Source organism: Mesoplodon bidens (genome assembly GCF_964165515.1).
Source record: "Mesoplodon bidens genome assembly, chromosome: 9".
In the NCBI taxonomy this organism is placed as follows: domain Eukaryota; kingdom Metazoa; phylum Chordata; class Mammalia; order Artiodactyla; family Ziphiidae; genus Mesoplodon; species Mesoplodon bidens.
The window spans coordinates 86,904,329-86,924,433 of record NC_138166.1 but is presented as its reverse complement, the minus strand read 5'-3'; the positions used below and the strand labels follow the sequence as shown (position 1 = coordinate 86,924,433).

The window sequence follows — 20,105 nt, the reverse complement described above, 5'->3', positions numbered from 1 at the left end:
TTAAGGTGTTTATTAGTATAGGAACCAACCCAAAAATTGTAACCTTATTAATACTGTGTTTTATCAACTTGGCTCATGCCTGGTGCTCCAGAACCCACAGGCCTCTCTTACCTGGCAGACATCATCCTCGCTCTACAAGACCTCCTGGAGAGACTCACAGAAGCACCTGCTCTGCTGTGCCCAGCCCCTCCCCAGCCCACCGTGGGGACCCACTCCTTTCATGTTGCAAGTCCTACTGCACAAGGATGCCCAACTCCTGGGTCCTGAGAACTGAGCTCCGCCTCTCCTGGAGGGTAAGAAGCGGTCAGGTACCAAGAAGCCATTGCTTCCCTCCCCACTGCCACCCCATCCACAGGTCCTCACTGAGCTGAGGCCCCAAAGGAAAAGAGCACAATAGCAAACACCCAGAGCTAGAAATGGGAGGTGCACCACCTGCCAAGGGTCCTCTCTCCATGCGGTGGGACCCGGCATGAACCATCAACTTCAGAGGGTCTCTTTCTTCTTCTGGTAAAATATCTGGCAGGCCGACCTTGTGAGAGTTTTGCAGATAAGAAAGAAAAAGGATGTCAAGCCCCTAGCCCCCAGGGAGCTTGCATATTAGTGTGGGAGAAAAGACACACACTCTAAATGAGAGCAAGTGACTTTCTCGTGATGAAGTAGCTGCCATGAGGCAGAATGAGCCATGCACACACAGCTGTGGGCTGCTTCAAGTGACCATGGCCGAGGAACTCAACGGGTCATGGTGTAATGGTGTCTTAGCTGGGGCGGCCATAACAAAATACCACAGACCGGGGGTGCTTAAACTACAGACATTTATTTTCTCCCAATTTCTGCACTTTCTCACAGTGGAGGCTGGAAACCAGAGATCAGGTGCCAGCATGGGCGGGTTCTGGTGAGGACTCCCTTCCTGGCTTGCAGATGGCCACCTTCTCACTGTGTCCTCACATGGCCTTTCCTGGGTGCGTGCATGTGTGGAGAGAGAGCTCGCTGGTATCTCTTCTTCCAAGGCCACCAATCCTATCAGGTTAGAACCCTACCCTTATGACCTCATTTACCCTTAACTACCTCCAGATACAATCACCTTGGGGTTAGGGCTTCAGCTTATGCACTTGGGAAGACACAGTTCATTCCAGAGCAAATGGGGATGAGGTCAAGGCTGTGCACTGGGTTCCCAGGGGGGTCAGCTGACTCACCCTGGTTCTAGGCACAGGTCCTACCTGGGTCTGCTCACAGTGTAGGGGGGTGGATGCAGTGCAGACCGTGTTCACCACTGGAATGGCAAAATGTGAGACCCCCTAAATGGAGTCTAGTTTTACCCCTTCCTTTGAAGGATGAGGAAATCATGGCTTCCAAAAATGAAGTGATAACTACTCTCAAGGTCCCACAGTCCAAATCCTGACTCCCTCAGGGATTCACATTTTAAAAAATGTGATTTCTGGAATAATCATGCTCATTTAAGCCACCTTGAACCCATCCAGGGCTGTGTATTTCCTGTATCCCAGGCAGATGTTCCCACTTCCTCTTGCTTAATGTCAGACCATTGTCAATAGATTTTTAGCAGCCCCAATGATTAACTCTTGAGGCAGGGAACCCAGAGCCCAAACTACTCTATTTCTACCACTTTCCATTTAGAAACTTCTGGAGCCTCCAAGGAAACCCTAGAGCTCCTGGAACACAAGCAGGAATCACTTATTCTAGTCCAGTATCCTTATTTGAGAGACCATCAGGCCCAGAGGACAGTGGCTTGCCCAGAGTTATACAGGAAGGACAAGAAGTTATCACCAAGCCTGGAACAGAACCAAGGTCTCCACTCAAAGCCTTGAGCTTCTTTCAGTCCAGAAGACCCAAAGCTCAACCCAGTGTCAGAATCACATGGGTGTTTAAAACATTGGGTTGGCCAAAAAGTGCCGTCGGTTTTTAAGTAAAACTAAAAGACACATTTTTCATTTTCACCAAGAACTTTATTGAACAATGTATTAATCCTTTTATTCCACTACCTTCTGCCATTTTTCAGGCAACTTCATAATTCCATCTTCCCAAAACTTTTTATCTTTTTGAGCAAAGAACTGTTCCAGGTGCCTTTTACAGTCTTCCAGGGAATTGAAATTTTTTCCATTAAGAGACTTTTGTAAAGACCGAAATAAATGGAAATCAAACATGCAATGTCTGGTGAATATGGCGGATGAATCAGAACTTCCCAGCCAACCTGCACCTGTTTTTGCCTGGTCATCAAAGAAACATGCGGTCTTGCGTTATCCTGACGGAAGATTATGGGTTTTCTGTTGACTAATTCCAGATGCTTTTCATCGAGTGCTGCTTTCCGTTGGTCTAATTGGGAGCAGTACTTGTTGGAATTAATCGTTTGGTTTTCTGGAAGGAGCTCATAATAGAGGACTCCCTTCCAATCCCACCATATACACAACATCACCTTCTTTGGATGAAGACCGGCATTTGGTGTGGTTGGTGGTGGTTCATTTCGCTTATCCCACGATCTCTTCCGTTTCACATTGCTGTACAGTATCCGCTTTGCATCGCCTGTCACAATTTGTTCTAAAAACGGAAAGTTTTATTACACTTATGTAGAGAATCACATGCGGAAATACAGTCAAGATGGGTTTTTTTCACTTAACTTATGTGGAACCCAAACATCAAAGTGATGAACATAACCAAGCTGGTGCAAATGACTTTCAGTGCTTGATTTGGATATTTTGAGTATGTCGGCTATCTACTGCACGGTGTAACACTGATTGTTCTCAATTAATGTCTCGATTTGATCGCTATCCACTTCAACTGGTCTACCCGACCGTGGAGCATCATCCAGTGAGAAACCTCCAGCACGAAACTTCGCACACCACTTTTGACATGTTCGATCAGTCACAGCACCTTCTCCATACACTGCACAAATCTGTTTTTGAGTTTCAGTTGCATTTTTACCTTTCTTGAAATAATAAAGCATAATATGCTGAAAATGTTGCTTTTTTCCTTCCATCTTCAATCTTAAAATGGCTACCCCGAAATTCACCAATTTTGATGTCTTTTTCTAAATGCACGCTGACATGACAGCTGTCACATACAATCTAACAAAATTGTTTCAGATGAAGTTAAAGACAACTAAGTGCTACTAGAGCCATCGTACAGAAAAAACCAAACGAACCTTTTGGCCAGCCCAATAGATGTTTTTCCAGGCACTTCTCCAAAGAATTCAGATTGATAGGTCTCGAATGGGGCCCTGGCATGGGGATTTTTAGGAAACACCAACTGGCTGATGGGGCTGATTTCACTATAAGCGGGGACATATGTTCAGGGTGGGAAGCAGCTTTATCGAAGGCAGGGATGTGAGTCCCTGAGGCTTTCAGGCCAAGCTGTCATTGACTTTGCAGGTCCCTGTAGCACCAAGAGCTCTATTCTTATCTCTACCAAGGAACTAAATGGTGATTCCCAGAGCTATAGGTTGTGTCTGTTCCTGTAGCATCACTTGTTAGGCTCATCCAGAACGTTCCGAGCACATGCCTATAAGTGGGGTCTGTTACATAAACAGTAACAGGTGCAGACAGGCGATCCTGCTAATGATCACCATCTGGATGAATAGACTTTAAAAAAAAAAACCCAAAAAAGTATGTGATGGAATTTTCCCCTCTTTGTTTTCTTATTTCTGGTGGCTTAAATATTGTGTTTGGTTTAAATACAGACATGATCCGACCACAAATATTATGGGCAGAAAAGCCAGCACAGCAGACTCCGTGGAGAGACTGTCGGTTTCAGGTAAGACATAAAAATAGCGCGTGCTGCGTCTGCAGGTGTGCCTGGCTCTTCTTGGCGTGTGTCACCTTGCTCCTCTAGAGGACGCCTCTGGGGAGTTGGTTTACTACCATTTTAGAGAGAAGTAATCGGAGGGGAAGAGGTTAGTCAGCTCAAAGTCACAGATAATTGGTGACAGAGTAGAGATGAAAATGTGGACGGCATGTCTTAGCAGCCAGGTCTAGCTTTGGTTCCTGGTCCCTGAAGGTGGGGCAGAGGAAGACCGAGTCCACGGCCCCTGGGACACAAGAACCAGGAATGGAACTCCAGTCAACTGCTTGTTTTTGTTATGATGATTAATAGGGCCATTTGAAAGGTAATCATCTGTGTAAAGTACATTTCAGTCCTGTGCCAGGTGCTCCTGACCCCTGGATATTAGCTGTTGCTACCTCCATGGTAATAGGGGGGAGACAGTGTTGAACTCAGCTGTCAGGGCGCCGCTGGGGACAGGTGTCTCTGATCAGCTGGCCCCTTCCCTATTTGGGAAGATGAGATTTCAATCCTGAAGATCCGGTCTTCACAGATTGTCACGGTTTGCATTTGATTTCTGGGGGCTGTGCACCTGGCCTTTCCCTAGGTCACCCACATGCTCTCCCCACTCTAGAAGCGAGTGGAGGTGGGCCTGACTTAGTCAGGAGGTGAGAACATGGCAGCCCTCTTTCCTATAGCTTGGGAATCAGAACCAGGGCTGGTGCGGCCTAGGGAGGGCGCTGGCAATTCCATTTTGACCTGTTAAGCCCTAGAGGACTCAGAAATGAAAAAGACAAGGTCCCCTCCCTGTCTCAAAATTCACAGGATAATGCCAGGCAGAGGGACACAGGGACTGGGTCTGCTCAAGCGGGGTTCTTTGGGAACACAGAGGGAGGAGAGACCCAATTTGCCGCAGAGGGACACAGCTGGGGTAAGGCAGGGGTAAGCTGGCCTCTCCAGGCTTCTAGAATCAGATTCTGCTGCATCTGAAACATGGCAAGCCCAGGTCCCTTACAGAATGTCTCTAATGTATTTTATGTCTGCATGATTCTTGGAGGATCATGAGATGGCATAAAGGTTTTGTGCTGGTCAGCTGCTCTGAGTCTCTTTGCTTCTGTGAGCAGCACTGGTACTAGGCTAAGGAAGCCACTTATGAAAGTGAAAATGTCTCTTCTGCCACTGGTCTCTTTTGAGTGAAGGCACTGGGGCCCTTGTTAAAGGGACAACGTTACTTGCTGATCTTATTGGTTTAACACCTTAGTTCCAGATAGCAAAGTGGATTCGCTGCTTCCCTTCCAGGGCCCTGGAGGGTGGGACTTGGGGCAGGTCCTGTTTTCGTTAGTTGTGAAAGGGAGGGAGGGAACCAGGAAGGTGACCTCACCTGGGTGCCCGTTCCTGAGGTAGAGGGGAAGTTCGCTTGAGGATGCCAGGCAGTGCTTAGGTGGGGCTGCAGGAGCCCACACACCTTGCTAGTAATGCCCAGCGCCCACCCTTGGGGTGTTTGTACCTGCTTATTCACGCCTGCGTGGGGCCGGTAGGGCAGAACCCGCGCACGTGGCTCACCCGCCGGCCTCCCTCGCCGCACCTGTCTCAGTTGCCATCAGTTCTGGCTTTTCTCATGTGACTAAAATCCTCCTCCCTGCAGCTGTCTTCTTCTTAGTCTGGATTCTCTCCCTTACACGTGGGAAAAGGGGTGCCTGTGTTGAGCCCCCAAGGTGTTCTGGGGTCTTCACTTGTAAAACTTAAGTAGTTTTACCACTTAATGTCAGTAATGTGTAGATTTTACAAATTTGGTGAATTACTTCTGACATAACAAGTGTGGAAAGCTAGACAGTTGAAAGAAGAGGCATTTTTAAATGAGTGAGGATGCCATTGTCTCTTGAGCTGGGGTTATAATAGGCAGAAAGGAATGAGTTAGTTAGTTCCCTGGGACAGGAAGCATTCTGGGCTACCCCCCATCTGAGTGTTCCAGTGAAGAAGGCCAAGGGACAAGCCACAGCACCCCCTGGTGGACCTCACATTGACCTGTCATCCCATTAAATGTCCACAGTAGGGATGGCCAGCATGGAGTCATCCCCAGTCCCTCTCCTGGTCCCCTGAGACAAGAAACATTCCTTTCCAAAGGACAAGTCAGAGTTAGGAATATGGTAGGTGGCTGTAGAATACTCCAGAGTTCAGTGGCACCCCCTGACGCACCATGGGTGCTGGGGAAAGGGGGTGTATCGTGAAGAAAGGAAGCTTACCCAAAGAAAGGTCTAAACTTTGCCCTCAGCTACTGGGAAGTGATCGCGAGGCCCTTAGAATGTCGCACTTGATAAGAGTGTCTTTCTTGTACCTGGGGACCTTGAGCCTCTCAGGACAGTGTGGTTTACGATGAGGGCTTTGGGCCATGTGGTATCCACTCTGCCTCCAGAGGGGTCAGCCATGATGGCAGTTAGCCATGGAGCCCAGTGGAAACTCTGCACACCAAGGCTCAGGTGGGCATCCCTGGTGGGCAGTGTTCTGTGCATATGTGACACATCATTGTTGGGAGGAGTTAACGCTCTTCACAGCTCCATGGAAGCTCTGCGTCTGGAACTTTCCTCGACTCTGCGCTATGCACCTTTTCCCTTGGCTGATTTTAATCTGCATTCTTCAGCTGTAATAAACCATAACTGTGAGTATTACGGCTTTTAGTGAGTTCTATGAGTTCTCTCAGTACATTATTGAACCTCAGGGTGGTCTGGGGACACCCATACCCCCAGACTTTGCAGTTGGTAATTATACAGTAGAGTAGAATCCTTTACTATATGAGTCTTTTTTAACACTGGCTATGTGACTAAGCTAACTGACCACAGACAGACAGGTTGAACATAAACAAGAAAAAAATCAAGAAAAAAGTGCTAGAGACACAGGCTCTTAGAGGCAGATGTCACAGCAGTGATACTTGGCTATGGGCCCAGCTCACTGCATGATGGGCTTCAAGTGTGGATACAAACTGAGATAGCTGAGCTCTCACTGAAATGCTTTCTGGTGCCAGGATGAAGAGAAATCCCAAGTCTGTATCCAAGGTTAAAGTGTAATTGTGGACCCCAGTTACTGTGCTCCATTCTTGCCAGAGGAGGCCTCTGATTTCTAGGGTTAAATGAGCATAACCTCTGGGTGGATTAGGGATGGAAAGGTGGGTTGGTAACAGGAAGGAGAGGAAGAAACAGATGAAGAGTCAGAAGATGGAGATTTGGATCCTGATATTGTTATGGACTGGTCACGACTTTGGGAAGGTCATTGATGTTGCTGGATCTTTGCCCCATTTGGCATCTTGCAGGCAGGCATTCATATGTTTGCTAGGAAGATGGAGCTAGATTCAGGGAAGGTAATGAAAGAGAATGGACATTTGTATACTTTCTCTGTCAGGGGCTGGGTTGGGGCTTGACTTACTATATTAATCAGGGATCTTCATAGAAACAGAACCAGTAGTACACACACACACACACGCACACCATTTATCTATATATCTATAGCTATAGCTATATCTGTATCTACCTAGAGAGAGAGAGATTTTTTTTTTTTTTTTTTGTGGTACGCGGGCCTCTCACTCTTGTGGCCTCTCCCGTTGCGGAGCACAGGCTCCGGACGCTCAGGCTCATCGGCCATGGCTCACGGGTCCAGCCGCTCCGCGGCATGTGGGATCTTCCCAGAATGGGGCACGAACCCGTGTCCCCTGCATCGGCAGGCGGACTCTCAACCACTGCGCCACCAGGGAAGCCCAAGAGAGAGATTTTTAAGGAACTGGCTCATATGATTGCAGGGGCTGGCAAGTCTGAAATCTGTAGGGCAGGCCAGCAGGCTGGAAACTCGGGGAAGAGTTGATGCTGCAGTCTTGAGTCTGAATTCCTTGACAGACTAGAAAACTCAGGCACATTTTGTGTGTTGCAGTCTTGAGGAGAACTTCAGAAAATCTTAGTCTTTGCTCTCAGGGCCTTCAACTGATTGGATGAGACCCACCCACATACAGAGGGTGATCTGCTTTACCCAAAGTCTACTGAGTTAAATATCAATCACACCTGAAAAATAGCTTTCCAGCAACATCTAGACTGATGTTCACCCAAGCAACGGGGCACCACAGCCTAGCCAAGGCAATATGTAAAATTAACCATCAATGCATTTTCATTTAATGCTCACAGCAGCAGTGCAAAGAAGGCAGCAAGAACAGTGCTGGGCCTGGGCCTAACGTGTTTCTGGCTCCATCTTCACGTGTTACCATGCTGTATCTGGTAAATAATCCCTAAGATCTGCCAGCTGGGACATTTATACTCTTTGTAAACCAAACAACAGACTCCATTTTTCCTACTGTTCCCTCACCCAAAAAGGGCTGCTGGTGCTAACACCCCCCCACCCTTTTTTTTTCTAACAAGGTAATGGTCTACTAGGAGCTTGGAAAACTTATTAGTAGCCAAAGATTTGTCCTTATGTCCAGACTGTGATACTTACCAGCTACCTCTTAACCTCTAAGTTTGAATCTCCACTGAATGGTTCAGGGAAGGCATCCGTTCATTCAACCAAACTGACAAAACCTATCCGACATACCAGGCATTATGATAAGGACCAGGGCTGGAATATAGCCAAGACACAGACCTGTTTGTGTCTCTCAGTCTAGCTGATCTGGAGAAGATTATCATAAGATGAACAAATGTTTGGAAAGTGCTTTTGATGTCGTAAAATGCTGGCTCTAAGTTTCTGCATGCTCACTGTAGTCACTGAATGTCCAGACTTCCCCGTGACCCTATGAAGATGGTAGAGTTGACTTAATTGTCAGCATGGTAGTGACTAAACATGGCAAGCATTCTGAGTACTTATTTGCATAAAAGTTTAAGAAGTTATCAATTTCACCTGTAAAATCTCCAGAACCTCATAAGAAATGCTAATGAAAGATCTGAGCTGAAGCTCGACAGTGAGCTTCACCAAAGAGAGGAAAGAATGAATGGAAATGAAGAGTGCCATTATGCAGGACTGATTTTTTTCAAATGCCAGATGTTAATAATTAAACTTTCATTAGTGGATAAAAAGAATGAAATAATGCCATTTGCATCAACATGCATGGACCTGGAGATTATCATACTAAGTGAAGTAAGTCAGACAAAGGCAAATATCATATGATATCGCTTATATGTGGAATCTAAAAAAAAAAATGATACAAATGAACTTATTTACAAAACAGACAGACTCACAGACTTAGAGAATGAACTTATGGTTGTCAGGGGGGAAGGGGGGGAGGGATAGGGAATTTGGGATTGACATGTACACAGTGCTGTATTTAAAATAGATAACAACAAGGACCTACTGTATAGCACAGGGAATGCTGCTCAGTATTCTGTAATAACCTAAATGGGAAAAGAATATGAAAAAGAATAGATACATGTATATGTATAACTGAATCACTTTGCTGTACACCTGAAACTAACACAACATTGTGAATCAACTATGCTCCAATATAAAAAAAGAAAAAGAAAAAGAAAAACTTTCATTAATGGAGAACACAACAGAAGGACTGTTACGTCAGTGAACTTAAAAACTCTTCTCCTGCCTAAATGACTTACCTTCCATAAAAACTCTTCTCCTGCCTAAAGGAATGTTACATCAGTGAACTTAAAAACTCTTCTCCTGCCTAAATGACTTGTCCCATGATTGGAGAGGCACAGGGGCAGACTTTTGTTGTCCATTTACCTGTGATGTCACGGATGAGTCATTGTTCTCAGGCGTGCTACACTTGGCCTCAAGGTTGTAATTAGACCTATGTTAGGACTACCGTGAAACGTATGAATAAGTAAAATATGAATCTTACCAGTGAAGAGCAGTACTGTTCCTTGACCAGTGACTTTTAAAGCTATCCTGATGGAGAGAAAAATCAGTTTCACCAATCCATGTAGGCTCTGAGGTAAAAGGGACTTGGAATAGAGAAAGGACCCAAATGGGCCCCCAGAAGTCTAGGTTTTCGCATATGAAGGTCAAGGACAGTCTTATTTAGCTATCTTTTTGGTAACTATTTTAGAGTTCACACTCCTGGTACCATCCAAAAAGCTAGTTACGTCTTCTTCCCTCTAATTAAAGAATGTCTTTAACTGAGCCTTTTAAAAAAATTACTTAATAGTTAAGAATGAAAATAAGCTATAGACAAACATGATTTTGGTTCATATTCTGCCCCTAAATCTTCTCTCTGGGCCTCAGTTTTCTTAATCTGTAAAATGTGTAGGTTTTAATATATATAGGTTTTATTGCTTCCTGTTCTTTCCAACTTCCTGAAATCACAGCTTCCCACCCCTGTACCACTCAGCTGTTCAGATGTGGGAAACTGGGGAAATTGTAGCCGAAGGGTCATCTCCGGGTTTTCCTTGAAATGAAGCTTTGTGCCCTCCCTCCCCTCTGCGGCCCCTGGCTATGGCTAGACCTGCGTGGGCAGGGAAGGGAGGCGGTATTCCTGGGGCCGGGCAGGGTCTAAGGGCTTATTCCATGTCTCCTAAGTGTCTGTGGGATAAACATTTGGTGAGGAGGCAGGGGGCTGTGTGGAAAGGGGGTTGCCATGGCAACCCAGAACTGTGTGCTGCTCCAGACCTGTTGATTTCTCCCTCTCTGGCCTCGTGTCTTTTCTGAAGGGAGGGGACAAATATTGGGCGTGACCTGGGGAGATGAGCAAATTCCCGCAAATCATTCCGCAGCCCCCAGCCTGAACACGATTCACAGAGGAGGGGCCCAGCACCAAGATAGCGCATAGCACTCTAAGCTCGCTACGTCCCAGAACCAGCTTCCTCAGGCCACTCAGTCTTCCTTCAACACTCAAAGCCCACCTGCTCTGAGGGGCCGTTGGAGATTACCCGCCATGGCTCTCTCCCTTCTTTGAATTCCTTCAGCATGTGTGTCGGTGCATCGTGTATGTAAGTCTCCTTAAGGTTTCTCAGCTGCTAAAGCCTGCACATCAACAGAATAGTTAGCCTTAGTGTGAATTGTTTCTGTGATCAACCACATACGTAACCTTGCACCAGTAACACAGGAATTGCTGGTGTGGCCAGAGATCTGGGCTCAGGTGTAAGGAATAAATAAGCAAGGGCAGGGGATCTCAGAGAGGGACCCACCCAGAGAAGCCAGGCAGTAGAAGGAGAGGAGAGGGGAGGACGGGGGGAGAGGACCAAAGGGCAGGGAGGGGTGGGGGACCACGGGAGAGAGAAGGAGAGTGAGTGCGTGTCAAGGGATGAAGGGTTCGATGCTGTTCTGGAAGAGAGGTGAGAAAACTAGAAGCAAGAGCAGGTACAATTCAATTAGGGGGAAACTAACTGTAAATAACACTCCTAGTTACATTAGGGAACCGATTCTGGTTCCAGCTCCTGAGCACCAGGGCCTGCAGGGTGGGTGGATGCTGAAGGCCTTCTCTGGGAGCAGCAGTAAGGAAGGGCCACTTCTGCCTTCCCCTCCCGAGGGCCCTTCCCAGCCCTGGAGCGCCGCCCGCCAGCCCCCGGGGGTGCTGCCGCTGTGGCCGGAGGCACCGTCCCAGGGCCTCTGCTCCAGCCACCGCTGTTTTCCACTTGACTTTGAGGAAGTTAAAGAACAAGTGCTCGGCGTGGCCTCAACTGCTGCCTTCTTCTCAACCACGAGCCTGTCCACCCGGCAAAGCCTCCTGTTGTCTCGGCTGCTCCCCTGCAGCTGTCAAAGCAGGCAGCTGTCGGGTGGTATATTGGTTAACACGTGTGAGCTCGTTGGAGTCTGGTGTGCGTGGTACAACTTCCACTCTGTTCCCTCAGCTTTTTTCTCAGACTCCCTGGCTCGGAAGAAAGCTCTGGCAAGAACCTACATGTATGATATGAAAACACCATTCCTTGTATGCTATATATAGTTGTGCACAGGTGTTAGATAAGAAGTACATGTGTTATGAGTGTAAAACGTGGTCAGAAGACCCAGACGCAAAAATCTATTTGTTCACAGACACAGGCATCTGTTCGCAAATGACCCGTTGGTCCCTGCCCTGATCCAGAGAATTACTTAGGACTGTTCAAAATGAACGATACTTGTCAACACGTTCTGAAATCCAGTTAATAAAAAAGGAAAGTGTCAAGTTGCTTCCAAATTGATCTGAGTAGGATTTTTTAAATGTCTGCAATAAAAGTTATTTATGAGACAGATTCTATCAGTTTACACTTAAAAATCTTAAAAACCTTTAATGGCATCCCATTTCCTGTGGTGAACAAAGCCAGATTCTGGATGGTCATGCAAGGCCTTCCATAATCTAGACTTAGTATTATTCATCTTTAAGACTGTGACCTCCACTGCTTGTACCACAGAGCTTGTTTTCTGGTTGTATCCTTTTGACTAAGTAAAAATATAAATTTCTTGGACAAATATATAATTTGTGGATGGTCCAAAGCTAGAAGAGATAGTGAATTCATTTATTCAACTGATACTGAACACCTAGGCTGGGCTGGGTTTGGTTCTAGCACTGAGGATACAGCAGGGACGAAACAAAGCATCTGCTCTGTGGAGCTTGCGTCCTAGTGAGGGAAATGGACCAAAGCATCGGGCGGGGTAAGAAGAGATACCAAGTGGCTTGTGATGGGAGTAATCACTGATTTCAGAGAGGAGCCTCCCTTATAAGGTGCACTTTGAGCAGAAGGGAGCACCAGCTAAGATTCAGGAGAATGGTGTGTTCAGGCCTTGGGAAGAGCAATACAAAGACTCTCCTATATGCTTGGAGCGTTTGTACGACAGCAAGAAGGCCACTTGTGGTGGTGAGTGGAGGTGAGAACTGTAGGAGGTGAGGTCAGAGAGGTAGCTAAGGCCAGATGTCATAGAGCATTCTGGCTATGGTCATGACTTTGGATTTTACTCCAGTGACATGGGAAGCCACTGGAAGATTCTGAGCAGTTGAGAGGTATGATTGACTTGGGAATTACGCAGTTACTCTGGTTACCATACGCAGAACAGGCTACTGTTGGGGGTCAAGGGTGGAAGCTGGGAGACCAGACAAGAAGTTATTCTAATAGTCTAGGTTAGGGACAGTGGTGGTTTAGACTAGGGTGTGCGTGATGGAGGTAGTGAAAATGGTAGGATTCTGTAGACGTTTGAAGATAGGGTTGTAAGGATCTTCTGATCAAGCAGACATGGAATGTGGGAGGGGAGTCAATGATTCCAAAGATTTTGGACTGAGCAGTCAGGAACATTGAGACTAGAGTCACTATTTATGGACGTGGGGAGAAGGAGTTTGGGAAGAGGTGGGGGTAGAAAGCTAAGGGTTCTATTTTGGATTGATTAAATTTAAGACACACATTCTGTAATTAGAGATATTCAGTAGGCAGTTGGATACAGGCGTCTGAAAGTCAGGGAGAAATTAGGACTAGAGAAATAGTGTTGGGAGTGGTTCAGCCTACAGATGGCTTTAGGGAGTGAGGGTATATAAAAAAGGGAAGAAATCCAAGGACCCAGCAATGATGGAGGAGCATCCAAGGGGATAGAATACGAACCGAGAGAGAGGGATTCCCATGAGGCCAAGGAAAGAAAGCATCCCCAGAAGGAGAGATCAACTAGATCAGATGCTGCTGATACATCCATAAGATGAAGACTGAACCTTGACCATTGAATTTAACAATAAGAGGTCCATTGCTATGTAGAATTCAGTTTTAGATAGCCCCCAATAGGCCAGAACTATCATGATCATTTTAATAGGAAACCACACATAGGCTCAAATGTATCAAGTTTCATGTGCAGTATTTGGAAGATGTGGATTCACAACAGTTTCTGAGAAAAAGCCTGGGATTTATGACGCTGAGTGCCATACAAACTACCAGGTGATGGAGATGTCAATAAAACCACATGGAACTGACTTTGCTGCATAGATGGAAGCAGAGCCTCTAGACTAATGGGACTGCATTCTGTGTGAGAGGTGCACTGCCAGGAGGGCAAGTGTTTCTGTATCTATTTCTGTATAACAAACCACCCTCAAAATGTACTGGTTTAATCCAATGATTTATTATTTCTCATAATTTTATGGATCGGTTGGTTGGTTCTTCTTCTGGTTTTGCCTGGGCTGATATGACTACAGTCCTATTGTGAATTGGCAAGGCCCTGGGTTTAGCTGGGTCCTTCAGACCATATGGTCTTTCATCCTCAAGGAGGCGAAATTGGACTTCCTTGCATGTTGGTGGCAGTGATCCAAGAGGGCAAGCCCAAGGCACAATGACTTACCAAGCCTCTGCTTGCACCATGTTTGTCCCATTGACCGAAGTGAGTCATATGGCCAAGCCCAAGGTCAAGGTGGGAGGAGACAGTATCAGTATATGGATACCAGAGATGTGATATGTTGGGGGCCTTTTGTATGAAAATCTACCACTGGCAGATTTTGACTTGATATGAGAGAAAAGGTTTTTTGGGGTTTTTTTGGGTTTTTTTGTTTTTTAACATCTTTATTGGAGTATAATTGCTTTACAGTGTTGTGTTAGTTTCCGGGCAGAAGACCTAAATAGACATTTCTCCAAAGAAGACATACAGATGGCCAAGAAACACATGAAAGGATACTCAACATCACTAATCATTAGAGGAATGCAAATCAAAACTACAGTGAGGTATCACCTCACACGGTCAGAATGGCCATCATCAAAAAATCTACAAACAATAAATGCTGGAGAGGGTGTGGAGAAAAAGGAACCCTCTTGCACTGTTGATGGGAATGTAAATTGATACAGCCACTATGGAGAGAAAAGTTTTAAACAGCAATAGCCATGCAATTAGCTGCTTTGTGAAATAGCTGCTCCCTGGTGGTGGAGATGTTCCAACTCTAATTTATATGTTTATTCTTCCACTCATGTAAACATTTTTATTAAATACCTATGATACGCAAGATCCTAGGTTAGGTACTGTGAGGGGTAAAAGATGGGTAGAATAAAGTCTGTGGAATGACTTTTACAGACCCCTGGGAGAAATGGAAAAACAAAAAAATTGGAGTCATTGAGAGATACTTACAGATAAAGAACAGTGGGAAAGCAGAGAAGAGAGAGAACTTCTGGCTGGAGTCGGGGAGTGGAGGATGAGGAGGCCATTGGAGCCTTTACAGAAAAGGTAACATTTTAGCAGAGAGAAAGGAAGGAAACTAATAGTTATGGAGTTATTCTCTGAGCCAGGCACAGTACTAGGCTCCGTGTGAATGTTTCACCGTTTAATCCTTGTGGCAACCACACCATTCCCATCTAAGGACACTGGATCTCAGAGTGTTCACACAGGCATTGTCAGGCCAAGAATTTAAGTCTTGGTCTGGCTAGTCTAAAATCTGTATTCTTCACAGGAAATTAGGCTGCCTCAAGAAAATTATCATGTATGATAATTCAGATATTTTAAAGTACTTTAAAAAGCTCATTCAAGCCTCACAACAAATATGAGGAAAATATTATCCCTGTTTTATAGGTGAAGAAATTGAAGCTCAGAGAAATTGAGTCAGACAGATATGGGACTTTTGCATTAACTCTTCCCTCTGCCTGGAATTCTGTTTCCTGTGACTTTATGTGTCTGGCTCCTTCCCGTCATTCAGGTCTCAGCTTAAATGTCACCTTCCCTCCTCACCAAGTCTGAAGTGGCCCCCAAGTCTTAGGCTCGCATATCATCCTATTTAAATTCTTTGTGTGGCACTCGTCACTGTTTGGATGATCTGTTTTGTTTTGTTTTGTTTTTCTTTAAACTTTGCTGATTGCTGGTTTTCAGTTTCTCCCCGTTAGAAATTGAACTCCATGAATGCAGTATTTTTCTTTTTCTCTTTTTTTAGCTTGATTTTATTTATTTTTATTTATTTTTATTTTTTTTTGCGGTACGCGGGCCTCTCACTGTTGTGGCCTCTCCCCTTGCAGAGCACAGGCTCCGGACACGCAGGCCCAGCGGCCACGGCTCACGGGCCCAGCCGCTCTGCGGCATGTGGGATCTTCCCAGACCGGGGCACGAACCCGCGTCCCCTGCATCGGCAGGCGGACTCTCAACCACTGCGCCACCAGGGAAGCCCCCTCTTTTTTTAGCTTGATTTTATTTTAATCCCACACATCAGATACTTATGTCTCATAGTCATAGTTATTTTTATTTACATACACGTTTACTCTTTTTTATTGCTCACCAGTCCTTTCTTTTTGTCCTTTTTTTCGATATCATTTTCCTTCTTCCTAATGTATATCCTTTAGTTCAGATATTCCTTTAATGAGGGTCTATTGTACTGAATGAAGTCTGATTTCATATGTCTGGAAATGCTGTATTTCCTGTTCTTGAAATATAGTTTAAATGCTCGTATTTAATACAGTTCTGAGTTGACAGCGATTTTCTCTCAGCATTTTGAAGATATCATTCTATTGACTTCTGGCTTTCCTTGTTGCTGTTGAGGTCAGCTGTCAGCCTAATCACTGTTCCTTAATAGTGTTTCCCCACCCCATCTCAGCCCCACCCCACCCCCTGGCTATTTTTAAAATCTTCTTTCTTTGCTTTTCTATAGCTTCATTATGATGCATACTGCTTGGAATAGGTTAGATTCCCTGAAACTGAGAAGTGGTGTCAACTATGGAAAATTCTAAGCCATCTTCTTTTCAAATATTTCTTCATTCTTTTCTCCCTATTTACATCTTCTCGAAGCTCAATTATACATAAGTTGCATCTTTTCATTCTCTCATTCATGTATCTTAACATCTTATTTATATTTTTCACCTTTTTGGCTGATGCATTCTGGATAATTCTTTAGCTGTTTCCCCCAGTCTAATAGGTACATTTTTCTTCCTGTGTCTAACCTGCTGTTTAATTCATCCAATGTGTTTTAAATTTCATTTATCGTAGTGTTTATTTCATGAAGTTATATTTGGTTCTTTAAAATAGGTTTGTTCAGCCTTGCTAATCTTTTGCTCCTTTGGATTACTATAATTCCCCTCATTTCTTTAACCATGTTAAACCTACTTATTAAAAATTTTTCTCTAATCATTTAATACCTGCAGGCTCTATGAGTCTGATTCTGCAATTTATTGTTTCTGTTGACTCTTACTAATATTGGCTTGTACTCCATGTATTTAGTGATTTTGCTAAAAATCATTTATTTGCTGATTTATTTGCTGTTCATTTCTGAAAATAACAAGAGGCCTGAGTTGAATTTTTTTTTTTTTTTTTTTTTTTGCGTTACACAGGCCTCTCACTGCTGTGGCCTCTCCCCCCGCGGAGCGCAGGCTCCGGACGCACAGGCTCAGCGGCCATGGCCCACGGGCCCAGCCGCTCCGTGGCACGTGGGATCCTCCCGGACCGGGGCACGAACCCGCATCCCCTGCATCGGCAGGCGGACTCCCAACCACTGCGCCACCAGGGAAGCCCTGAGTTGAATTTTCAGAGAGAATTTTCTTGGAGAGAATTTGTGTTTCTTCTACCAGGTGTTTGGAGCACTGTCCAATCGAGGACAACTTTAAACTAAGTTTGGCACTCTCTGTTTTTTCCTTCTGGCCCCACAGGTGGTGTGAATTCTAGGCCTAAATCCTCATTAATATTAGTTTGTGGTAGGAAAAATTAAGGGAATGTTTTTTTTCCTGCCACTTTCCTACTCTAAGGGTCAAGTCTGAGCCAGATAAATCTTTGATGGGGCAACTAAGGTATCACCCTGTAGGCTTCCCAGCTAATTAAAGTCCCATTTTGCTTGGGACCTAGGATTTTTTTCTCTAGTCTCTTATATGTATGGCCCTAGACCAACAGGAAATTTAGAGATTCCCACAAGGAAAATGACTTTGTAGCTTAGTTATCCCCATTGAATTGTACTTCCTCATCTTTATTTCCCCTGATTGTACTCCTTATTCTCCTGCTAGCTCGGCCACACTTTATAATATGTTTTATGTTTTATCCAGAATTTTTAGTTGTTCTGTACTGGGAAGGTATTCTCTCCTTGTTTATCCGAACATATTGCCAGAAGCAAAAGCACCTATTCTTTTTCCACGCTACATTACTTGGCCTCAAAGCTTGACGAATGCTTATCAGAGATGTAGCAAAAAGTCATTTCTGTTTTGAGTAATGTTACCAGAATCCTGTTCTCTTCATATTAAAAATGTCCCTCTTTCCCCCAAGATCATCTAACCATAAAAGAAAAGCAAAGGTCTTTGTGTAAAATGAAGAGCCAGTGTGGCTGGAACACAATAAGAAATAGGAAGAGAGGCATGAGAATAAGTTGGAGATACAGATTGGAATCAGATCATGAAGAAGTATTGTGGGGAACTGGGTTTTTTCTAAGTCAAATAGGAAGTCATTAAAGGTGTTTAACAGGATAGGGATCTGAAGTAAATTTATTTGGAGACTATAAACGAGGATGACAGATTGTTGGAGGGCAGAAGTGGAAAAATGGAGACCTGCTGGGAGACTTTCATTAGTCCAGATAAGAAATGAAGGTAGCTTGGTGTAGCACGGTAGCCAGGAGACACAAAAATGTGTATAAGTATAGTATCTATTGTTATGTAACTAATTACTCCAAAATTTAGCAACTTAAAACAATCAGCACTCATATCACACAATTTCTGAGTGCTAGGAGTCTAGGAGCAACTTGTCTGAGTGGCCCTGGCTCAGGGTCAATAGTCAAGCTTACATCTGGGGCTGCCTCAAGGCCATCTCAAGGCTTGACTGGGCCTGAGAATCCACATTCAAGCTCACTCATGTGGTTGCTGGAAGGCTCAATCCCTTGCTGCCTGATGGCCAGAGGCTTCTGTTCCCTACCCTATGGACCTCCCCAAGGGCTATTCACACCATGGCAGTTTGCAGCTAGCTTCCCTCAGAGTCGGGGTGCTGGTGGGAGAGCAAGATGGAAGTCATAGTCTTTTTATATCCTAATCTCTGAAGTAACATATCATCAACTCTGCCATGTGCTATTGGTTGTACAAACCAACCTGGGACAGTATGGGAGAGGACTACACAAGGGTATGAATATCAGGAAGTGGGAATCATTGGGTACCATCTTGGAAACTGCCTACCATAATGCATATGAGACCTACTTTGGTTGTAGAACAAACCAAATGATGAATTTGATGTGAGGAAAGGGGAGAAAATAAGGATGGCTTCCAGGCTTTTGGTTTTAGTTACTTACTACAATTGGAAGAAAAACATGTTGGAAGTGAGGAGAAATCAAGAGTTCTTCTTTCAACATGTGCAGAAGTTGCAAAGCTTTTTAGATATCCAAGTGGATGTATCAGTAAGAAGTTTAAATGAATGATTCTGGAGCTTGGGAGAGAGCCCAAGACAGGAGATTAAATTTGCAAGTCATAACCTATAGATGAGATCTAAAACACAGGCACTGGATGAGATCGCTTAGTTGCAGTTATTTGCAACCTTAGCTGCCCATTAGAATCATCTGGGAAGCTTGAAAAATGGACACCAGGCCATTCTCCAAATCAACTAAATCAATATATCTGGACATGGCACCCAACCATTGGGATTTTTAAAGTTCCCCAGCGATTTCAATGAGAACCGAAGGTTGAAAACCACCGACAAGGGAGAAAATGCAAGAAGGGAAAAGAAGGGAGCCCACGACCCCTGCGTGTACATGAGGGTAGAGGATGATGGTGCTGCAGAGGGAGAAAGTTAACGCATAAGACAGAGCTTCTTTCGCAGTGCCTGAGAATTGGTTAATTTTGTGGTTGACAAGCTGGTGAGAGCAGTTTGTACGCTCCACAGGCAAACGGTTATCCTCTGTGGCTGATGAAGAACATAGGATCACTTTGGAATTTCAAAATGTAAAAAGTTGAATACACTGATTCCACTTCATAATGCAGTCAGACTTAATTAGACCCGAAGTATTTACCAACTGTTCCCCTGGCCTTTTTAGTTAGGGGTAAAATTTAAACAAATCTGAACCTGACACTCTTTAAGTATAGAAGACTCTGTGCAGAGATGTGACTGGATTCCAGTGGGAAGCTCCTGAAGTCAGGCTGTCAGGGAAAAAAGACTAAGTGTCCAGTCTACCATCAAATTAACACTAACAATGTGCTGATCTTTGTGTGCAAAGAGATCTTGGGACAATCCGTTGGTAAGTAGGTGTTGGAGGTGTTTTTCCACCTGTGCGGATCCATCCATTTGTTAGCCCCTCTTCCCAAACTTTTGCAAACTGATGTACCTGAGTGAACAGTGGCTTGCAGCTGTGTTCTCAGCCCTGCTTCCTGAGACATTGACACTGTGACCTTGATCTCATTAATCCATTTTCCATGACTCTTGACCAATAAATCAAACAGGTCAAATTCCTAACCGTTGAGTCCTCTGGAAGGATATAGCACATTCCCTCACCCTATGCCTGCACCTGACTGGGCTCTTTTAAAAACTATCACTTTGTTTCTATTTCTGGCTATCAG

At 44.8% G+C, this 20,105-nt stretch overlaps 1 protein-coding gene across 1 annotated transcript in view; it reads left to right on the top strand.

The window, feature by feature from the left end:
• The first annotated feature begins 270 nt into the window (after positions 1 to 270).
• Positions 271 to 20,105, top strand: part of PLXNA4 (plexin A4) — a 614,743-nt gene continuing 594,908 nt past the window's right edge. The window contains exons 1-3 of the mRNA XM_081243430.1: positions 271 to 293; positions 847 to 1,024; positions 3,689 to 3,762. Coding sequence (XP_081099556.1) covers positions 3,711 to 3,762 — 52 coding nt within the window. The 5' untranslated portion in view covers positions 271 to 293; positions 847 to 1,024; positions 3,689 to 3,710. The remainder of the gene's footprint in view (positions 294 to 846; positions 1,025 to 3,688; positions 3,763 to 20,105) is intronic.